This window comes from Aegilops tauschii, chromosome 4, assembly GCF_002575655.3.
Source record: "Aegilops tauschii subsp. strangulata cultivar AL8/78 chromosome 4, Aet v6.0, whole genome shotgun sequence".
Taxonomy (NCBI): Eukaryota; Viridiplantae; Streptophyta; class Magnoliopsida; order Poales; family Poaceae; genus Aegilops; species Aegilops tauschii.
In genome coordinates this window covers 40,960,550-40,981,863 of record NC_053038.3, presented here as the reverse complement: position 1 = coordinate 40,981,863, position 21,314 = coordinate 40,960,550, and the positions used below count along the sequence as shown (strand labels likewise).

At 44.4% G+C, this 21,314-nt stretch overlaps 1 protein-coding gene across 19 annotated transcripts; it reads left to right on the top strand.

Annotated features, from left to right (window-relative positions):
• Positions 1 to 5,154: 5,154 nt before the first annotated feature.
• On the top strand, positions 5,155 to 14,671 carry LOC109751902 (uncharacterized). Of its 19 annotated transcripts, none has more exons than XR_012181303.1 (11): positions 5,155 to 5,665; positions 5,799 to 5,938; positions 6,563 to 6,646; positions 6,798 to 6,863; positions 8,659 to 8,776; positions 9,241 to 9,460; positions 10,178 to 10,267; positions 10,648 to 10,814; positions 10,986 to 11,349; positions 12,192 to 13,783; positions 13,920 to 14,671. XR_012181303.1 is itself a non-coding variant. In XM_073496157.1 (7 exons), exons 1-3 carry the CDS (start codon positions 8,159 to 8,161, stop codon positions 9,362 to 9,364), a joined length of 336 nt encoding a protein of 111 aa, XP_073352258.1. In that variant the 5' UTR covers positions 7,591 to 8,158; the 3' UTR covers positions 9,365 to 9,460; positions 10,181 to 10,267; positions 10,654 to 10,814; positions 10,986 to 11,349; positions 12,090 to 12,436. The 19 variants fall into 19 exon arrangements, 4 of the variants coding, with proteins under 4 accessions (XP_073352258.1, XP_073352256.1, XP_073352257.1 ...); XR_012181292.1 differs by having other exon boundaries at positions 12,090 to 13,783; XR_005753519.3 differs by lacking the exon at positions 13,920 to 14,671 and adding an exon at positions 7,591 to 8,259 and having other exon boundaries at positions 10,654 to 10,814; positions 12,090 to 12,436.
• Positions 14,672 to 21,314: the final 6,643 nt, after the last annotated feature.

The following is a 21,314-nucleotide window of genomic DNA, read 5'->3' as shown; positions in this document are numbered from 1 at the left end:
CTTGAACCCTTTTGGGTTGGTTCCACCAGAAGGAACCCACCCATTTGATCTACTCTCAGTTCACACTGCTAAACTAAAGCTATCATATCTCTAGTCCTAAAGTATCTCTACTCCTAAAGGGGGAGCTGGTAGTCTTGCCTCACTCCCACCAAGCCCTTTGCAAATCCTATATTACGCCCGCGAGCGTCATACATACAACCTTTTGCTGAAGTACAACCAAGTTCGGGCCGGCCCATCTGACGCTTGCATTAACTCAATAGCACTTTTCCAAAACAACGTCATGCATTAACTCAATCAAATCAAATCTTAACAAAATCCCAACGGAATCCAAACTTTTCTTTCATTCCACTACTCATACTTAAATCAAATCAAATCTTACCTAAACATCAACTATAGTCAAAATTGGTCGACCCAATTGACAGTGCGCGCGCATTTTTTGTTTCCTTTCTATGTTTTCTTTTTTGGTTCCATTTTTTTATGTTTCATTTTTTCTATGACCAACATATTATTTTGTGCTTGGCATACTTCTAGAATCGACATTTTCCGAAAAAAAATCCAAACAAATCGACACTTTCCCGAAACAACGTCATGCATTAACTCAATCAAATCTTAAAAATCTCAATGAAATCCAAACTTTACTTGCCTTACACTACTCATACCCAAATCAAATCGTACCAAAACATCAACTATGGTCAAAATTGGCAGGCCCATTTGACAGTGCACACACATTTTTTTCTTCTTCTATGTTTTGGTTTCATTTTTTATCTTTTATTTTTTCTGTGACCAACATATTTTTTTTGTGCTCGGCATATTATTAGAATCAACACTTTCCGAAAACAAAATCTAAACGCATCGTCACTTTCCCAAAATAACGTCATGCATTAAGTCAATGAAATCAAATATTAAAAATCTCAACAAAATCCAAACTTTGCTTGTTTTCCACTCCTCATACCCAAATCAAATCAAAAAATTACCAAAACGTCAACTATAGTCAAAATTGACCGGCCCATTTGACACGTGCGAGCGTATTTTTTCATTTTTCTCCTATGTTTTCTTTTTTGGTTTCTTTTTTTTTTCATTTTTCTATGACCAACATATTATTTTGTACTCGGCATAGTATTAGAATGAACACTTTCCAAAAACAAAGTCCAAACAAATCGACACTTTTCCAAAACAATGTCATGCATTAACTCAATCAAATCAAAATTTAAATATTCTCAACAAAATTCAAACTTTCCTTGCCTTCCACTACTCATACCCAAATCAAATCAAATCGTACCAAAACATCAACTATAGTCAAAATTGGCTGGCCCATTTGACACATGCGAGTGTTTTTTTCATTTTTCTTCTATGTTTTCTTTATGTTTCACTATTTTTACGGACATATTATTTTCTGCTCGGTATACTATTATAATTGACTCTTTCCAAAAACAAGATAAAAAGGGCATTTTCCCAAAACAACGCCATTAACTCAATCAAATCAAATCTTAAGAAAATCTCAGCTAAAACCAAATTTCACTTGCCTTCCAGTACTCATACCAAAATCAAATCAAATCTTACCAAAACATCAACTATAATGAATGTTGGCCGGCCCATTTGACGCGTGCACGCGTTTTTCTCTCTAAGTTTCGTTTTAGGTTCCTTTTTTGATTCGTTTTTTCTATGATCAATCTATTATTTTGTACTTGGAATACTATCAGAATCCACACAAACCTGTACGCCATGATGAGTTGGTAGTGTCAGCCTCATTCCGGTTAAACCTCCACCACCATTTTTTATCCCACTAATTTATTTAACCCGGCTTTTAGCCCACTGATGTACTTAATCCGGTTTTTATCTTCCAAAGCTACACAAATCATGTAGATCGATCTTCGGTATATTTAGTAATGTCGTTATCGAAAAAAATCAATCATAGTGATCTCTAATCAATCTTTAAAGACCAAATCTACAGAAAGGAATCAATGTTTGATAACACAAGATGGCATTTATGAAAATGAATCAATCACATGCCTAAAATCTCTCTCTTTATTATTAAGGGCAGTCTATTATTAAATGGCAATGCATAATAGTCCTCTTTGGTTCCCATGACTCCCATCGATCGAAGGGATACCCCACTGATTTTTTTATCGTTCCCTCCCATCGGTTTATTGAATTTTTTATTCTTGATTTGGCCTGCATCGCACAAGCCTCTCTTCTCTCTCTCTCTCTCTCTCCCCAGCGGTCGATTACCCTCCGCATAGGGATCCTCCTATAGAATGAGGTTGCGGCTCCGCCGGTCGACTCCTGCTCTTCCTTGACTAGGGTTTCTATATCAAGCTGCCCACACCACCATGTGCACCTACCTATGGATGTCACCCTTCTTCCGCCATGGTGACCGACCCCAACCCTCGACAGCGACGTGTGCCCACTCTGCGGCAACTCGAGGACCAGGCGAGAAGGAGGAGGTGGAGGAGCTATGGTGTCATGCTCTCCCTCGACGATTTAAAGTCATTCGCCCTACAACACTCGCTCGATTCGGCTCCTCCACACTCGGTCCTTCCATTCTTGATGTGTCGCGAGAGTCTACACGGAGGCGGCGACCAGAAAATATGAAATTTGATGTATGACAGTAATATAATTGTTGCTGATTAGAACTCTTTGTGTTTCTTGAAATTAAATGATTGCCATAGAATATGAAATTTGAGTATGACGGTTGTTGAGCTGTAAATAATTTGGCAAGCAATAATAAAATGAAGAGTGGCTTCTCGGACATTCCTCACGGTGATGGCGGCCACAACGGCATCGCGAAGCAACGGGTGGCGATGACGGCGACCGGAACATCTCGGAGCGGTAGGTAGCGGCGACGACCTTGGGCCAGCGCGTGGGTGGAGATGCTCATCACAACCAACGTCTAGATCCGCTCCATTCAGCCATGCTTGAGCTTCTCGGGCGTTCCTCGTGACGGAGGCGGCGACCTGCCTATGGATGTCACCCTTCTTCCGCCCATGGTAAGCGACCCTGACCCCCGACAGCGACGTCAGCCCGCTCTGCGGAAGCTCGAGGACTAGGCGGGAAGGAGGAGGTGGAGGAGCTGCGACATCACGCTCTCCCTCGATGATTTAAAGTCGTTTGTCCTATAGCACCCGCTCGATTCGGCTCGTCCACACTCAGTACTTCTTTTGTTGATGTGTCGTAGGAGCCTGCACGGAGGCGGCAACCGGTGAACATGAAATTTGATGTATGACGGTAATAGAATTATTGTCGATTATACCTCTTTGTATTTCTTGAAATTAAATAGTTTGCCATAGAATATGAAATTTGAGCAAGACAGTTGTTGAACTAAAAATAATCTGGTGAGTAATAATAAAATGAGGAATAACTTCTGGAAATTCCTCACGGTGGTGACAGCCATAGTGGCATCATGAAGCAGTGGGTGGCGTCGGCGGCGACCGCAACATCTCTGAGCGGTAGGTGGTGGCAGCGGTCCTGGGCCAGCGCTTGGGCAGAGATGCTCCACATAACCGGCGTCTGGAACCGCTCCATTCAGTCGTGCTCGAGCTTCTCTGTCATTCCACATGACGGAGGCGGCGACCATGGCGTCACAGAGCCATGGGTGGCGGCGTCCCAGGTCCTACGCGCGAGCGGACATGCTATTTAAGAGGTTTTTTTTCGCAAGATGTCATTTAAGAGGGTCTATGTTTCTAAAAAAAAATTATTTTTTCTATACAAGAATTTGCACCTTCATCGAGTTTAATTTTTATTTTAGTTAGTTGTGAGCGGTATTGCTTAAGTTTTCTTTCAACTAATTGATTGACATCGAAGAAACGCCATCATAGCTCTCTTGCATTATTTATGAGATTACATCGAAGAAAGGGGTTCATCAACCCAATATGATGTTTCTTGTAATTAAAACAAGATACATCTAACTCTTACATCATATGATTTACTTCTCTTTTGAAAGTGCTTTAATTTGGCCCTTCCATTAGATCGTCAAAACTTTTTTTTTGAGGGAAGGCCTTCATGGCTAGCTTTATTAATAATCAAGAGAAGTTACATCATCCACCAAACTGGAAATAATACAGGCCGGGGCCTCATCATTCCAGGAGTTCGAGATCTTATTACAGAAACAAAAGCTGGCTAGCTCATGCGCTGCCTGATTACAAGATCTAAGGCAATGTTTAAACTTGACCTTCCCGATAAGTGACGCCGCATCCACGCAATCCGCAAACACCGCAGCAGCTGCATCCCACCATCTGCTTTCACCTGTGCAATATTGTATCACCACGAGCGAGTCCGATTCAACTTCCACCCTTGGAAATCCCAGTGAGTTTGCAAATATAAGCCCTTCCCTCATTGCCATTGCCTCCGAAGTAACAGCATCATAGGCATGAGGAAAGTATTTGCATTGAGCAGCCAAAAAATTCCCCTTGCTATCTCTTAGAACCGCGGCTACTGCTCCAGGCCCTACATCAGCATGAAACGCTGCATCGACGTTCAGTTTCACAAACTTCGGTTCAGGTCTGCACCAAGTATTCACCAGATCGGTGTGCTTCTTTGAAAAGGCTTCGTAGTAGTTATTTGTGATTGCAAGGACAGAAATAGGCCACTTTGTTGGGTCCAGCCGTTTACCATCATGTGTAACTTGTCGTCGAATCCACCAAAGGTACCATATTCCCACCTTAGTCAAAACTTAATCATGCTAAGGAATCACAATGGTCAACGGAAAGGTGGGATACGGAAGAGGAACTTTAGCGGTTGTAACGTGCTCGTGGCATTTCTCGTCTTCTGCCCACATTTTCCCCTTCTTTTCGACACGTTTTGGGGCAACAATTTTACTGGCTACTGCCCATTGAACATATAAACGCTGCTAGAGTACCCGCCATTCTAGCGTCATCTCCGTCTGAAATTCATCCTGTATGCTCGATTTGCACTGCTGTCCATTGGCATCGTACTTTTCATCGCCGTGGTAAACATCTGGGCGCTCGTTTTTGTGTAAGTTGCGTAATCGGGCTAGAGCGACTGACGCATGGGCCATCCTTGCGCACGGGCCAGCCTAGCAGCGACAGGGCGTGTGCGTGCCTTTGTCGGGGTGAAAGCATTGGCGATCGATCGTGGGTTACCAGTGTCGTGGGTTGGCAGGGCGTTTTTTTACCGTCCTCGTTTGCACCCAGCGGCGACGCCTCCGCTTCAGCCGCAGCAGACCCATCTGTCGGTCTCATGAGTGCGCGGCTAGCGAGCGAGCGGGCGGCCTGGGCAAGCGGGCACGATAGAAAAGAAAAGGGGAAGCGGCAGCGAGAGAAAAGAGAAGAGGCAGCCAGACCTAGCCCGCGCCCCCGCAGCCGCCTCCTCTCCTGCCGCCGCCTCCTCTCCTGCCACCGCCGTCGCCTCGGCCTCGGCTGGCCCGTGCTCTGCCGACGCCCGTCGGCCTCGATCCGGCCTCGGCAGGAGGGAAGCAGCAGCCTCGCCCCGTGCTCCGTCGGTGCCCGTCGGCCTCGACCCGTCATCGGCAGGAGAGTGCTTGGGGGAGGAGAGGAAGGCGGTGCTCCAGGCAGGGGTGTTGGGTAGAGAGATATGGCGGCAGCAGCAGCAGCAGCTCGTCTCTCCTCTTCGTCTCATCTCATGGATGAGGGCGTCGGCTCCAGAAGCTCTAGGAGTGGAAGACGTCTTCCTCCAGAATTTGGTCGAGGTGCTCCTCTCTCTTTGCTTCTTCTCTTTTCTCTGTACTTTGTTTGGGCAGTATTTGCCCTGTCATGTTTTTATGATGTGTTCATGAGCTAATTTGTTCTTATGGTGGTTCCACCTTTATTTCTATCTGGCAGGATTTTGTTGCAACGACACTATGCTGACTTTTTGTGTTTTTGGAATTTGTTAATGAAATTCTGGTTAAGCGCTTTGACTTGGCCAGTGATCTTGTCTCAAATTACAGTTTTGGAATTTGTCAATGAAATTCTACAATCAGGTAAACCTTTTGTTTGGTCTATTCGTCGATAGAATATTCTAGACACTTGACTAGATGTTGTATACCAAGCAGTTCATCAATTCTCTTGCTGGCCTGTAGTGTTCGCCATCATGTAATTTTAGGAACAAAATTAAGAGAAAACTTACTGCATTTTATGTGTGAGCCATTGAGGATTTCTGATAGTCTTTACATTATAATGTTTTTGGTGCAGACCATCGATTTTACTAAGTCTTCGTCTATTACTTTTTGCAAATTTCAGCATGAATATGCATTCGAAATTGTTCTCAGTTATGCATATATTCATTTTCTTAGATGTGCAGTATGCAATCATGTTCTTTTCTTGCGATGCTTTTGGCATGTTAATCTTTCATTTGAAGGAGAATCACCAAGCGGAATTGAGACTATTATCAAAAATCCTCATTTTGTAGAAGGGTTAAGCAATTGGTCCGGACAAAATGTAATATCCGCAGGCATGAGTTAACTGCATATGGGAATGTAAATCACATAAATGGCAGCTACTTTGCATCAGTAACAGGACAGGTTCACAGTTGGAATGGCATACAACAAGATATCACAGGCAGTGTAAAGAAAAGTTTCTTACGAGATTAGTTCTCCTGTTTGCAGATTTGGCAGTGCTAATGATACTAAAGTTCATGCTACTTTGTGGGTATAAGAATATGGCTGTGAACAATAGCTATGCATTTCAAAGTAAGTATGTTGATTTTAGTATTTAAACGCTTTCTTGGCAATGTTATCTTATATTCCATTACAATATGTTACAGTATCTTCTAGGGCCACAGATATCACTGGTTTACTAAATTATAGGGGTCACATATATCACGGGTTTACTAAATTTCAGGGTTACAGATGCCACAAGGCTTGCCTAACAAAGGTTCACTGAAAAGGAATGGCTTGACAAAAAAAGGTGGTTATTTCTTCCTTTAACTGTTTCAATCCTCTTTTTTTTCATTTTCATGCTTAAAGGAATGTTAATTCTTATGTTTTACTATTTACAAAATAAACATATACCAGCTGGCTTCTTAAGGGGGCTTGCTGTTGATTTTTTTTTGTTGGATTAGATGGCTGCCAGTATGCATAACATCTTGAGTGTCTTGTTGATGTTCTGGATAAAGCAATTGACAAAATATGTGTAAACTATGTTCTGTTTAACAAAAAAATCCTTATCCACTTCACTCTTCTTACCTTATATGACATACAGGACTATCATTGGTCTAGGTTAAAGCAGTTGTTGTGATCAGGCAGAGAGAATTTGAGAGCGTCAACAAAAATCCTTATCCGCTGCACTTTATAAATGTTTTTTCAGTGGCTGTTTGATATAGATGTTTCATTCGTTGCATCAGAACATATGATTCTGGGAGCAAATTATCTCCGCTGATCTGTTTTAGTGAGATGCCTGATTAGCTGCACAAGCATACATGGTTCTGTTAATAATTTGTTTGCCCTGATCATCTTGATATTCAGTTATGTTGGTATGGTCAGAAAACAAGCTTCAAAGTAATTATGATGACCGTTTGCATGGTGGGTCTTGTAAGCAATATGCTTTGCGTATTCATGATTCAACCATTTGTTGGATGTTTTAGTTTACATGTTCGGGCTAGAGCAACTGACGCATGGGCCAGTCTTGCACGCAGGCCAGCCTCGAAGCGACATGTTGTGTGTGTGCTTCTGTCCGGGTGAAAGCATGGGCAAATCGATCATGGGTTGTCAGGTGCGTGGGTGGGTTCGCGCAGGCGGGTGGGTGGATTCAAGCCGTCTACTCGCACCATGCTCGCTTCCACCTAGCCGCGACTCTTCCTCATCAAAGAGCCTTGGGCCCATTCGTCGGTCTCTTGGGTACATGCGCCTGGTGAGGTCCTTCATTTACCCGCCTGTCTCTCTCCCTTTACCCTCGTCACCACCAATCCCTTTCGTCCTCGATCCCTGCCTCCCCATCCAGTTCCCATTCGCCGTTCTCCTCGCTCCCATCCACGGCGAGCGGGACGGCCGTGAGAGAATATCAGTGGGGGCGCGCGTAGAGCCTGAGAGCCGGCGGAAGCAGGGGCTGGGTGTTCGCGGCCGACGGGGTCTGGCGGGCGTGGCGGGTGTGGCGGCAGCTGGAAGGGCAGCAACGGCGCGTCGACCAGACCGGCAGCGACCCCGAGGGGAAGGGACCGGCAGACGCATACAAGCGGGAGAGGCTTGGGGGCCTCGTGGATTGGGATGGCGGTCGCCCGAGTTTCTTCGCTTGATCTGGAGAGGGCCATGGCAGTGCACGTGAGGGGCGGAGGCGAGCGACCCTATGGAGCCGCACACATCGACAGGTAATCTCCCCGTCTTCCCTTCGCTTCTCCTCTCCTCCCCTTCGTTTCTCACTCCTCTTCGATCTCGGCTGCACATTTGCGTCCTCGCCATCTTTTTCTCCCAGTTTTTACTGGTTGATTCTTCGGTTCCTTGATGAGTGCATACCTGACTGTGCTAATTATGTCTCCTGCCCCTCCTTGTGTCACCTTGCCGCGGCACATGGCCTCTGCCCCTTTCTCTCTAACAATAACTAATATTTCTAATATTTTTGTGTGATGATCCTTGTGTGAGATGGATCTTTCTAATATTTCTGTCTGATGAAAGTTGTAATCAATTGCATATTTTCTTGGCACTTTATTATGTGATATCTGTTTGGGGCATTACCTTTCTAATATGTGCTAACTTTCTGCTGATTGAAGGGAGAAGCTCGAGCCGCAGCGGGTCCATGGCGCCATCGCTGTCACAGCAGGAGGAGCGTGGGCCGCAGAGACGTCCGGATCTGTCCAGCCCTCACGCCGCCGTCCGGCCACCCTAGAGGTTTGTTCCTGCGTCCTCGCCTCCATCCTCTGAATTTTTGTGCCCGTGTCCTCCCCTCCGTTTGGCTCTTGTTGAAGTGCCACCGATTTCTTCTGCTACCTAAGAAGTACTAATGCTCATATTTTTACAATTTGGTTTCCATAGCTTTTAGTCATGGGATCTTGAGGAAAGCAGTTAATACATTATGATTGTGTCGACTATACTGAATCTACAAAGCCTTTTTGTGTGCAGAGAAATTCACACTCTACATTAGTTGCAAAAGATGCTAATTTTGATCTTAATAATTATAGTTGATGTTCAAGCAGTAGCGAGTTTGGCAACCTCACGGTCATCTAATTCGGAATTCACGTCCTACCCTCAAAGCTTAGCTTAATATTATTCATTTTCTGGTTTAAACTATTTCTTGAAGCCTTCTTTCAGCTCGCACTTGTATGCTAATTAAACTTATTTCTGGGTGTAAGAAGAGTTCAGAGCAAAGCAGGCCAACATCTTTGCTGCAACATCTTTGCTGCACTGGACCGGCTCTACATCCGTGGTGGCGGGCACGGCCTCCGCTGCCGGGTGCACGATGAGGCGCTCGAGGGGTAGGGCCGCTTGCGGCACAGGTGCCCGTCGTGTATCCCAGCGGGGCACCCGAGGCAGCTGCAACTGGCCGGCGAGTTTGGCTGATTTCAACATGTCAAGGTGGGCTTCAACCAATCCTTCTTCCCCTCCCTCTCTCTTTGTGCAACTATGGAATCTTGTGCAATGTGCTCTGCTTCCATCTCTTTTCTTTTTTTAAATGAATCTCGACTCAGGAGAGCATGATCTTTAGGCTAGCATTACTGTCAAGGACCTCACCTTCCTATTGAATTGCTTATGTTTGTACAACATGTATTTTTCAAAATTAGTTGCTTACAGTGTGATGAATTCTATTAACTTTTAGTTCAAAAGAAACGGCGACAATGTTAAGAGTTCTTTTGTGATGTTGCATGGTGTTCTGATTTTTGCGTTCTGGCATTCTTTCTTAATTCTGAGTTCAAAGAATCACTTGATGCTATTGACCAAAAAGCGATTTTGTTACGGTTCCTCTGAGTTAGTAAACCAAAAGGACTAAAACATCATCGGTCGGCAGTTGTTGAGTTTTTCAGATTGATATTGCCTTGGTTACCACTTTGTTTGGTAATTACACTATAAATTCTTGAGATATAGTGCAGTGGTTGATAGTTTGTCTTATAATCATAGTTGTTGTAGCATCTGAGAATGATTTACTTCTCTAGCCAGCTCTGCTTCTGTGATTTCAGAGTATATGTTGTTATAAGTTTGTCATCTTCAACGTTTGGTGCCCATATGGAGTTCAATAGAAGATTAACACTGGTAATTAGAGGTGACTTTGACCACCATTATATGTTGCTGTTACAGAAGAAGACCATGGCTACCGGAGGACTATATGAACAAGGCTCGCCAGGTCCTGCATCATCAACTAACAGCCAACTCCAAACGATTACTCAGGTTAACTCTCCTTCTATAACTAACCCATTTTACAATTGCTCTCCTTTCCTAGGTAAAGATAGTATAATCAGCTTGGTTAACAAATAGCACATTCCATATGAAAAATACTGGAGTAGATAGTTTACACGATATACCTTGGTACTCTAGCTATTTTGTTTAGTTGGTAAATAAAGAGTAAGTTTGTCTCATCCAAAGTAGATAGATTGTGTACCTGTGATCCTATATAGGCATAGTAGCCAATTGTGTATAAACCAGGTGTGTTCGTATGTATAAGAGACATCCATATTTTCGTGAGTATAGTCCCTTTACCCTGCTTACTGTATCTACAATCATTAGTTATTTGAACCCCAGCTGAAACTGTTGTCTTATATTACTGAAAGTTGCAGAATATCCCAACAAAAGGCAGAATTCCTTGTAGGATAAATAAAACTGCATCTGATGCTAACAAGTCTAGGAATTCCAGAGGCCGAGTATCGTTGCAGGGTATATGCGAACAACAAAATCTATGCCACAACTCTTTTCAGTACATCTATGGTACCACTCAAAGGTAGACCTCTAATTATGAATTTCCTTCCATGCCGCCATCATCTTGTTGTGCACTAACAGTTTGTTTAAAATCCTATGTTATTCAGATAAAATTTGGTGGTTTAGATGAAATTTCATCAAAAGGTTTCCCCGTCATTAACATAGTGGTCCTAATTTGTTCTTATGTCTCTAGGTGTCCTCATTTCGGGATAGTAAGTCCGATGACAAGAGATTCTACATATTTTCTCCCACAAAGGCACTTAAGTTGAAGACATGTTCAAAAGATGACCGTGTCTCTGTGGTCGAGGCCTTGGTCTTGGTCAGGAGTGTTTATTCGCTCAGGTTGCTTAGTGGAAGAATAACTTTGGTGCATAGTGACATTTCTATTTTGACTGCAAGGAATCAAAATCGGATGCACCAGGAGGCTTTAAACGAGAGTCTTATACAGGATTGAGAATAGATTATGCTTTCGGAGTTTTCATGCTACTGAAAGCAACTGAAGCTACGCTATGAGGATCATCTAAGCTTGTTTGGATCCAGTAGATACCATTTTTGAGGTAAGAATGGCTGTGAATATTAATTACTGCTGCATATTCTTTGAGACCGTGCAAAATTCTAAGATAAAATGCTTATATGAAGTTCATAGGTAGCAGAAACTGCTTATGCCTGAAACTAAATAGTAGAACTACATCATATGCTCATTGGTCATTTTGCTTGGAGACATATTGAGTTCGTTAAGCCTACTAATTAGCTAGAACAAGTTCAGCCAAGAGGTAGATGTTATTTGTTCTTTCTTGCTCTTTCTTTTGTTGATATTCAGTCCTAGCCTCACAAAACCGCGTTACACTTTCACTTATAATGAGCCAAGAGAGAGAATGTTCATTAGTTTTATTTGGGTTTAGTGTACATAAATAATTAGCTAAGTTTGGTTATATTTAGCATTAGATGTTTCCCAGCAATGAAAAATGGTGGCCTGTTTTTCACCCTTGACAAGTTACATTAGCAATGTGTAAAAGTTTGTCAAAGCTGGCTGTGTAAACCTGCCTCCTAGGAGGATGTAAATTCCCTCTCTTTCCAATGCAATGAAACGCAAAAGCCATTTGCGTTTTCTCGAAAAAAAACTGAAGGCCAAGGTAGATTCCTCAATGTACATATTGTTTGCACTTTCTAAGTACTGAAGTATGTATATTTTAGATAAAGTAGCATTTGCCAGTAGAGATCATGGTTGGGTCAACATATATTTCCACTCAACATTGGCATATTTAGAGCTTTCTATATATTTTATATTTTCTTTCAGCGAGTTTTTCTGAAGATGTGTCAATGTTCAACCTGGAGAATGTTCATGTAAAGGCTAGTACACAAGCATGTCTACTTTACCATATGGATGGTGGATTTACAGGACAAATTTATGCACCAGCTTTGAATTCCATGACGTCGCACGGACTATGTGGAACCCACTGATTCATAGTGATGTATTTTCTTCGAGAAAGAGAGGACTGTGCAATCAGGAGTACAATATGTGATCATCAAGTGTAAGAAATGGCAAGAATATGTGGTATGTATTTCAGTCTGCGTACTAACGAAGTGTATTGACTGTTCATGCTGCTATAATAAGCTCGATGATTTACTATGGAAACAGAAAAACACTTAAGAAGCATCTTAATTTTTATGTACTGAGATTTTAGAGGCTGTTATTGACATTGATTTCCTTTATGCTAGAGATGCTGGTAAGAAATCTACATGAGAACATACTTTGGTTTAATTCTTGGTTAGCACTTATCTGTTCTTTGCATTCAAAGAACTCATTTGTTTCTTAAAAAAAAAGATAAGAAATATTGCAATCTTAATTGGCACAGTTTGGCCCTTTCATCACTTGGTATATAGTATTTCTTAGATACACCAACAATGAATTTTGGTTAGCACAAGAAATTGATACAGTACAATAGATTAACTATTGCGGTAGATTTATTGATTTTTGTCGGGTTGTGGTATCTATCTGTAGCATCTGGAAGATGCCAAAAATACAATAAGCCTTTTTTCACAAGGTTTTTTGGTGTTGCTCAATGCTCATTACCTCTGGTATTATTTTCTCTTTTAGTCCTTTACTACTATTATCTCGTGCTTCTAAATATTATGAAAAACGTTCGAGTGAATCAAAGACTGTACATATGAGAAGGTATGTGAGTTTGTTGCATTTTAGAGAATAGCCACACCTCCCTTGCGTTTGCATAGAACAAGGATGACAAACTTTGGTTTAATTTGGTCAGCACGTAACTCATTTGTTTTGTAAAAGAAGATAACAAATATTGCAATCTTAATTGGCGCAGTTTGGCCCTTTCATCTCTTGGTATGTAGTGTTTTTTAGATACACCAACAATGAATTTTCTTAGATACACTAAATGATGAACATGGCATATGTTAGGATGCATAGCATAATGTATATGTTAATTAGAAAATACTCTTTAGCATCTGAAACATCTAAAAGCCATCACTCAACTATGTATTATATACAATATACCCAGCTCAATGATTGGAGCAGTCCGAGCCACTTATTAGTACTCAACATTGAATCACTCATCTAAGTATCAACACGACTTGCCTATTAACATAGTAGTGCTAGGTCCTCGGTGTTCGTTCTTACTCTCTATTTTCCGAGTCTTTGGTCTCTATTCACATTTCGTTTTCTATTTTCATATCACTCTGTATTCACTCGGTATCTTGGTTTCTCTTTGTTTAGTCTCCCGTACCTCTTTTTTCCATTTGTATGTCTAAGGTAAGAATGAGAGATTAGATAAACAAACAGGAAAGTGCTTACTTTGTTCAGTGGATGCATTCCGTCACTGTCCATCAACAAGTTCAACTCCGGCGATGGTTCACCGATGTGGGCCGATGCACCACGTCAGGAACGTCAATGGCCTGACAGGCCATTTTCCAACTGGGCCTGTTGTAAATGACGAGACCATGAGGATGCAGACAGTAATGTTGCTCCTGGTATAGTTATTTAGTGAAGTTATAAGCTTCTCCTTTTGGAGTTTACTTCTACGAGTGATTAGTCCCTGCATCTTGTTCTATTTTTCAGAAAATGAATATATACTTTGTCGTGCCACTAATCTCAGCAAAATAGCAGATCATGATGCCCCTCGTGCTATAGTGGAATTGAATCACAAAAATTCTACATATTCATAAAACACCGAAGGAGGTTAGTTTTTACCTGAGCGGCAATGGCGACTGCCGTGGGCTTGCTGGAGCCTCCCTAGCCATGGAAAGTCACCAGCTTCAGGGAGTGCCAGGCTGCCAGAAGAGACGCCACCTTCGGCAGGGAGCGACAACAACAACCGTGAGGATTTGGCTCGCCGATACGAGTGACAGCGGCGCCATCTGCAGATTCCGCAGCTCCGAGTTGTAGCGGGAGCTGCCAGGCTGCCCAGATGCAGATGGAGCAGCTGCGGTGCTGCGCCTTCGAGCTGCTGGGCCGCCGAGATGCAGTTGGAGCCGCAGTGCCTTCGAGCTGCAGCGTGATCCGCTCCCCCGTGAAGTTGCAGCGTGATCCACCGCGAAGATGGAGCCCAGCGTGAATCGCCTTCACCAGGTGTTTTCTCCAGTACAGTGGGGAGAGGAAGAGGATGAACTGATCGATGGAATGAAGGCTGACAATCCACCACGTGGTTATCTCTGGCGTTATATGTGCAACCCGTGTGTATAGGTGTCAACCCGTGTGTATAGGTGTCCAGACTCCAGAGTGTGTGGTTCTTTCTCAGAATGTCACGGTTGTATTGTTATCTTTGGTGCTAATTTGTACTTTATGTAACTGGTATAATCTGTATTGTTTCATCAAATTTATTCCCACTTATCTTAATATAAGAGCATCTGCAACCACAAGTATCAAAATCCTTATCTAAAGGTCTGCGGACGTGTCCGGATGTGTCTGCAGACAGTGATTGATCAACACATAAAAATTGTTTCCACAATCGGATATCCCATTTGCAAATCATCAAATTTATACAATTACATGTAACATGAAACTATTCTAAAATTTCGCCGGTGACCGTCATTATTGTTCCGGCAGTGTCCATGTCCAACGGCTGGTTGTGCCCCTTGGAGTGGAAGTGCGGTCACCGACGAGGTAGAGTAGGACATGGGACACACATCAGCTCATGGGACTCCAGGTGCTGATGTATCCCATGACCTACTCTTGTCAGAGCCTGGAGCCTGCATGTCGCCGGTGGAAATGAGCTTGATGATGGATCCGCCGTGGTCGAAGGCCGACACGTCCATCACGACGCGGTTGTGGCGTCAGGGGTCACCGATCACCTGTTGCAACGTCGAAGAGTGCGACTCCGTCACGCCCATGTCTGTCGCGAGGGCTATCGTCGGCTCCCACACCCACTGCCTCGCATGGTGGGAACACAACGCCATATTTGCGTCTGACATGAAGCGGATGTGCACCTCCGCCTCGGTGCACTAATGAAGCGGTTGAGCATCCGCCACAGCGTTCGGACACCAGACGGATCACACTGCCTCCAGCGAGGCAGTGGCGACGCGCGTCGCACCGGATCCGTGCGTCATTTGTTGGAAATATGCCCTAGAGGCAATAATAAATGGTTATTATTATATTTCTTTGTTCATGATAATTGTCTATTGTTCATGCTATAATTGTGTTATCCGGAAATCGTAATACATGTGTGAATGCATAGACCACAACGTGTCCCTAGTAAGCCTCTAGTTGACTAGGTCGTTGATCAATAGATAGTCATGGTTTCCTGACTATGGACATTGGATGTCATTGATAACGGGATCACATCATTGGGAGAATGATGTGATGGACAAGACCCAATCCTAAGCATAGCATAAAAGATCGTGTAGTTTCGTTTGCTAGAGCTTTTCCAATGTCAAGTATCTTTTCCTTAGACCATGAGATCGTGCAACTCCCGGATACCGTAGGAGTACTTTGGGTGTGCCAAACGTCACAACGTAACTGGGTGACTATAAAGGTGCATTACGGGTATCTCCGAAAGTATCTGTTGGCACGGATCGAGACTGGGATTTGTCACTCCGTGTGACGGAGAGGTATCTCTGGGCCCACTCGGTAATGCATCATCATAATGAGCTCAATGTGACTAAGGCGTTAGTCACGGGATCATGCATTGCGGTACGAGTAAAGAGACTTGCCGGTAACGAGATTGAACAAGGTATTGGGATACCGACGATCGAATCTCGGGCAAGTAACATACCGATTGACAAAGGGAATTGTATACGGGATTGATTGAATCCTCGACATCGTGGTTCATCCGATAAGATCATCGTGGAACATGTGGGAGCCAACATGGGTATCCAGATCCCGCTGTTGGTTATTGACCGGAGAGGCGTCTCGGTCATGTCTGCATGTCTCCCGAACCCGTAGGGTCTACACACTTAAGGTTCGGTGACGCTAGGGTTGTAGAGATATGAGTATGCGGAAACCCGAAAGCTGTTCGGAGTCCCGGATGAGATCCCGGACGTCACGAGGAGTTCCGGAATGGTCCGGAGGTGAAGAACTATATATAGGAAGTCCAGTTTCGGCCACCGGGAAAGTTTCGGGGGTTATCGGTATTGTACCGGGACCACCGGAAGGGTCCCGGGGGTCCACCGGGTGGGCCACCTGTCCCGGAGGGCCCCATGGGCTGAAGTGGGACGGGAACCAGCCCATAGTGGGCTGGGGCGCCCCCCATGGGCCTCCCCTCTGCGCCTAGGGTTGGAAACCCTAGGGTGGGGGGGCGCCCCACTTGACTTGGGGGGTAAGTTACCCCCCTGGCCGCCGCCCCCCCCCATCCAGATGGGATCCTGGCCGGCGCACCCCCCCTCCTAGGGGGCCTATATAAAGGGGGGGAGGGAGGGCAGTACTATAACAGCCTTGGGCGCCTCCCTCCTCCCCTGCCACACCTCTCCCTCTCGCAGAAGCTCGGCGAAGCCCTGCCGAGACCCGCTACATCCACCACCACGCCGTCGTGCTGCTGGATCTCCATCAACCTCTTCTTCCCCCTTGCTGGATCAAGAAGGAGGAGACGTCGCTGCACCGTACGTGTGTTGAACGCGGAGGTGCCGTCCGTTCGGCACTCGGTCATCGGTGATTTGGATCACGGCGAGTACGACTCCGTCATCCACGTTCATTGGAACGCTTCCGCTCGCGATCTACAAGGGTATGTAGATGCACTCCTTTCCCCTCGTTGCTAGTATACTCCATAGATGGATCTTGGTGAGCGTAGGAAAATTTTAAAATTATGCTACGATTCCCAACAGTGGTATCAGAGCCAGGCCTATGCGTAGTTACTATGCACGAGTAGAACACAAAGCAGTTGTGGGCGTTGATGTTGCCAAGTCTTCTTGCCGCTACTAGTCGTATCTTGTTTCGGCGGTATTGTAGGATGAAGCGGCCCGGACCGACCTTACACATACGCTTACGTGAGACAGGTTCCACCGACTGACATGCACTAGTTGCATAAGGTGGCTAGTGGGTGTCTGTCTCTCCTACTTTAGTCGGAACGGATTCGATGAAAAGGGTCCTTATGAAGGGTAAATAGAAATTGGCAAATCACGTTGTGGTTTTACGTAGGTAAGAAACGTTCTTGCTAGAAACCTATACAAGCCACGTAAAAAACTTGCAACAACAATTAGAGGACGTCTAACTTGTTTTTGCAGCAAGTGCTACGTGATGTGATATGGCCAGAAGATGTGATGAATGATATATGTGATGTATGAGATTGATCATATTCTTGTAATAGGAATCACGACTTGCATGTCGATGAGTATGACAACCGGCAGGAGCCATAGGAGTTGTCTTTATTATTTTGTATGACCTGCGTGTCTTTGAATAATGCCATGTAAATTACTTTACTTTGTTGCTAAACGCGTTAGCCATAGAAGTAGAAGTAATCGTTGGCGTGACGACTTCATGAAGACACAATGATGGAGATCATGATGATGGAGATCATGGTGTCATGCCGGTGACGAAGATGATCATGGTGCCCCGAAGATGGAGATCAAAGGAGCATAATGATATTGGCCATATCATGTCACTATTTGATTGCATGTGATGTTTATCATGTTTTGCATCTTATTTGCTTAGAACGACGGTAGTAAGTAAGATGATCCCTTATGATAATTTCAAGAAAAGTGTTCCCCCTAACTGTGCACCGTTGCGAAGGTTCGTTGTTTCGAAGCACCACGTGATGATCGGGTGTGATAGATTCTAACGTTCGAATACAACGGGTGTTGACGAGCCTAGCATGTACAGACATGGCCTCGGAACACACGCAATACACTTAGGTTGACTTGACGAGCCTAGCATGTACAGACATGGCCTCGGAACACGGAGGACCGAAAGGTCGAGCATGAGTCGTATAGAAGATACGATCAACATGGAGATGTTCACCGATCTTGACTAGTCCGTCTCACGTGATGATCGGACACGGCCTAGTTAAACTCGGATCATGTTTCACTTAGATGACTAGAGGGATGTCTATCTGAGTGGGAGTTCATTGAGTAATTTGATTAGATGAACTTAATTATCATGAACTTAGTCTAAAAATCTTTACACTATGTCTTGTAGATCAAATGGCCCACGTTGTCCTCAATTTCAACACGTTCCTAGAGAAAACCAAGCTGAAAGATGATGGCAGCAACTATACGGACTGGGTCCGGAACCTGAGGATCATCCTCATAGCAGCCAAGAAAGATTATGTCTTAGAAGCACCGCTAGGTGAAGCACCAATCCCAGAGAACCAAGACGTTATGAACGCTTGGCAGCAGCGTGCTGATGATTACTCCCTCGTTCAGTGCGGCATGCTTTACAGTTTAGAACCGGGTCTCCAAAAGCGTTTTGAGAAACATGGAGCATATGAGATGTTCGAGGAGCTGAAAATGGTTTTCCAAGCTCATGCCCGGGTCGAGAGATATGAAGTCTCCGACAAGTTCTTCAGCTGTAAAATGGAGGAGAATAGTTCTGTTAGTGAGCACATACTCAGAATGTCTGGGTTGCATAACCGCTTGTCTCAGCTGGGAGTCAATCTCCCGGATGACGCGGTCATAGACAGAATCCTCCAGTCGCTTCCACCAAGCTACAAGAGCTTTGTGATGAACTTCAATATGCAGGGGATGGAAAAGACCATTCCTGAGGTATATTCAATGTTGAAATCAGCGGAGGTGGAGATCAGAAAAGAACATCAAGTGTTGATGGTGAATAAAACCACTAAGTTCAAGAAGGGCAAGGGTAAGAAGAACTTCAAGAAGGACGGCAAGGGAGTTGCCGCGCCCGGTAAGACAGTTGCCGGGAAGAAGCCAAGGAATGGACCCAAGCCCGAGACTGAGTGTTTTTATTGCAAGGGAAGTGGTCACTGGAAGCGGAACTGCCCCAAATACTTAGCGGACAAGAAGGCCGGCAACACCAAAGGTATATGTGATATACGTGTAATTGATGTGTACCTTACCAGTACTCGTAGTAGCTCCTGGGTATTTGATACCGGTGCGGTTGCTCATATTTGTAACTCAAAACAGGAACTACGGAATAAACGGAGACTGGCGAAGGACGAGGTGACGATGCGCGTCGGGAATGGTTCCAAGATCGATGTGATCGCCGTCGGCACGCTACCTCTGCATCTACCTACGGGATTAGTTTTAAACCTCAATAATTGTTATTTAGTGCCAGCTTTGAGCATGAACATTGTATCTGGATCTCGTTTAATTCGAGATGGCTACTCATTTAAATCCGAGAATAATGGTTGTTCTATTTATATGAGAGATATGTTTTATGGTCATGCCCCGCTGGTTAATGGTTTATTCTTGATGAATCTCGAACGTGATGTTACACATATTCATAGTGTGAATACCAAAAGATGTAAAGTTGATAACGATAGTCCCACATACTTGTGGCACTGCCGCCTTGGTCACATTGGTGTCAAGCGCATGAAGAAGCTCCATGGAGATGGACTTTTGGAGTCTCTTGATTACGAATCATTTGACACGTGCGAACCATGCCTCATGGGTAAGATGACCAAGACTCCGTTCTCCGGAACAATGGAGCGAGCAACCAACTTATTGGAAATCATACATACCGATGTGTGCGGTCCAATGAGTGTTGAGGCTCGCGGAGGATAACGTTATGTTCTCACTCTCACTGATGACTTAAGTAGATATGGGTATGTCTACCTAATGAAACACAAGTCTGAAACCTTTGAAAAGTTCAAGGAATTTCAGAGTGAGGTTGAGAACCAACGTGACAGAAAAATAAAATTCTTACGATCAGATCGTGGTGGAGAATATTTAAGTCACGAGTTTGGTGCACACTTAAGGAAATGTGGAATCGTTTCACAACTCACGCCGCCTGGAACACCTCAGCGAAACGGTGTGTCCGAACGTCGTAATCGCACTCTATTGGATATGGTGCGATCTATGATGTCTCTTACCGATTTACCGCTCTCATTTTGGGGCTATGCTTTAGAGACTGCCGCATTCACTTTAAATAGGGCTCCGTCGAAATCCGTTGAGACGACACCGTATGAATTATGGTTTGGGAAGAAACCTAAGCTGTCGTTTCTAAAAGTTTGGGGATGCGATGCTTATGTCAAGAAACTTCAACCTGAAAAGCTCGAACCCAAGTCGGAAAAATGCGTCTTCATAGGATATCCTAAGGAAACTATTGGGTATACCTTCTACCTCAGATCCGAAGGCAAGATCTTCGTTGCCAAAAAACGGGTCCTTTCTGGAGAAGGAGTTTCTCTCGAAAGAATTAAGTGGGAGGAAAGTGGAACTTGATGAGGTGATAGTCACCCCTTCCGAACCGGAAAGTAGCGCAGCGCGGGAAGATGTTCCTGTGGTGCCTACACCGACTGGGGAGGAAGTTAATGATGATGATCATGAAGCTTCGGATCAAGTTACTACTGAACTTCGTAGGTCCACAAGGACACGTTCCGCACCAGAGTGGTACGGCAACCCTGTCCTGGAAATCATGTTGTTAGACAACGGTGAACCTTCGAACTATGAAGAAGCGATGGCGGGCCCGGATTCCGACAAATGGCTAGAAGCCATGAAATCCGAGATAGGATCCATGTATGAAAACAAAGTATGGACTTTGACTGACTTGCCCGATGATCGGCGAGCCATAGAAAACAAATGGATCTTTAAGAAGAAGACGGACGCGGATGGTAATGTGACCATCTATAAGGCTCGACTTGTCGCTAAGGGTTTTCGACAAGTTCAAGGGGTTGACTACGATGAGACTTTCTCACCCGTAGCGAAGCTGAAGTCCGTCCGAATCATGTTAGCAATTGCCGCATACTATGATTATGAGATATGGCAGATGGACGTCAAAACGGCATTTCTTAACGGCTTCCTTAAGGAAGAGTTGTATATGATGCAGCCGGAAGGTTTTGTCGATCCTAAGAATGCTAACAAAGTATGCAAGCTCCAGCGCTCAATCTATGGGCTGGTGCAAGCATCTCGGAGTTGGAACATTCGCTTTGATGAGATGATCAAAGCGTTTGGGTTTACA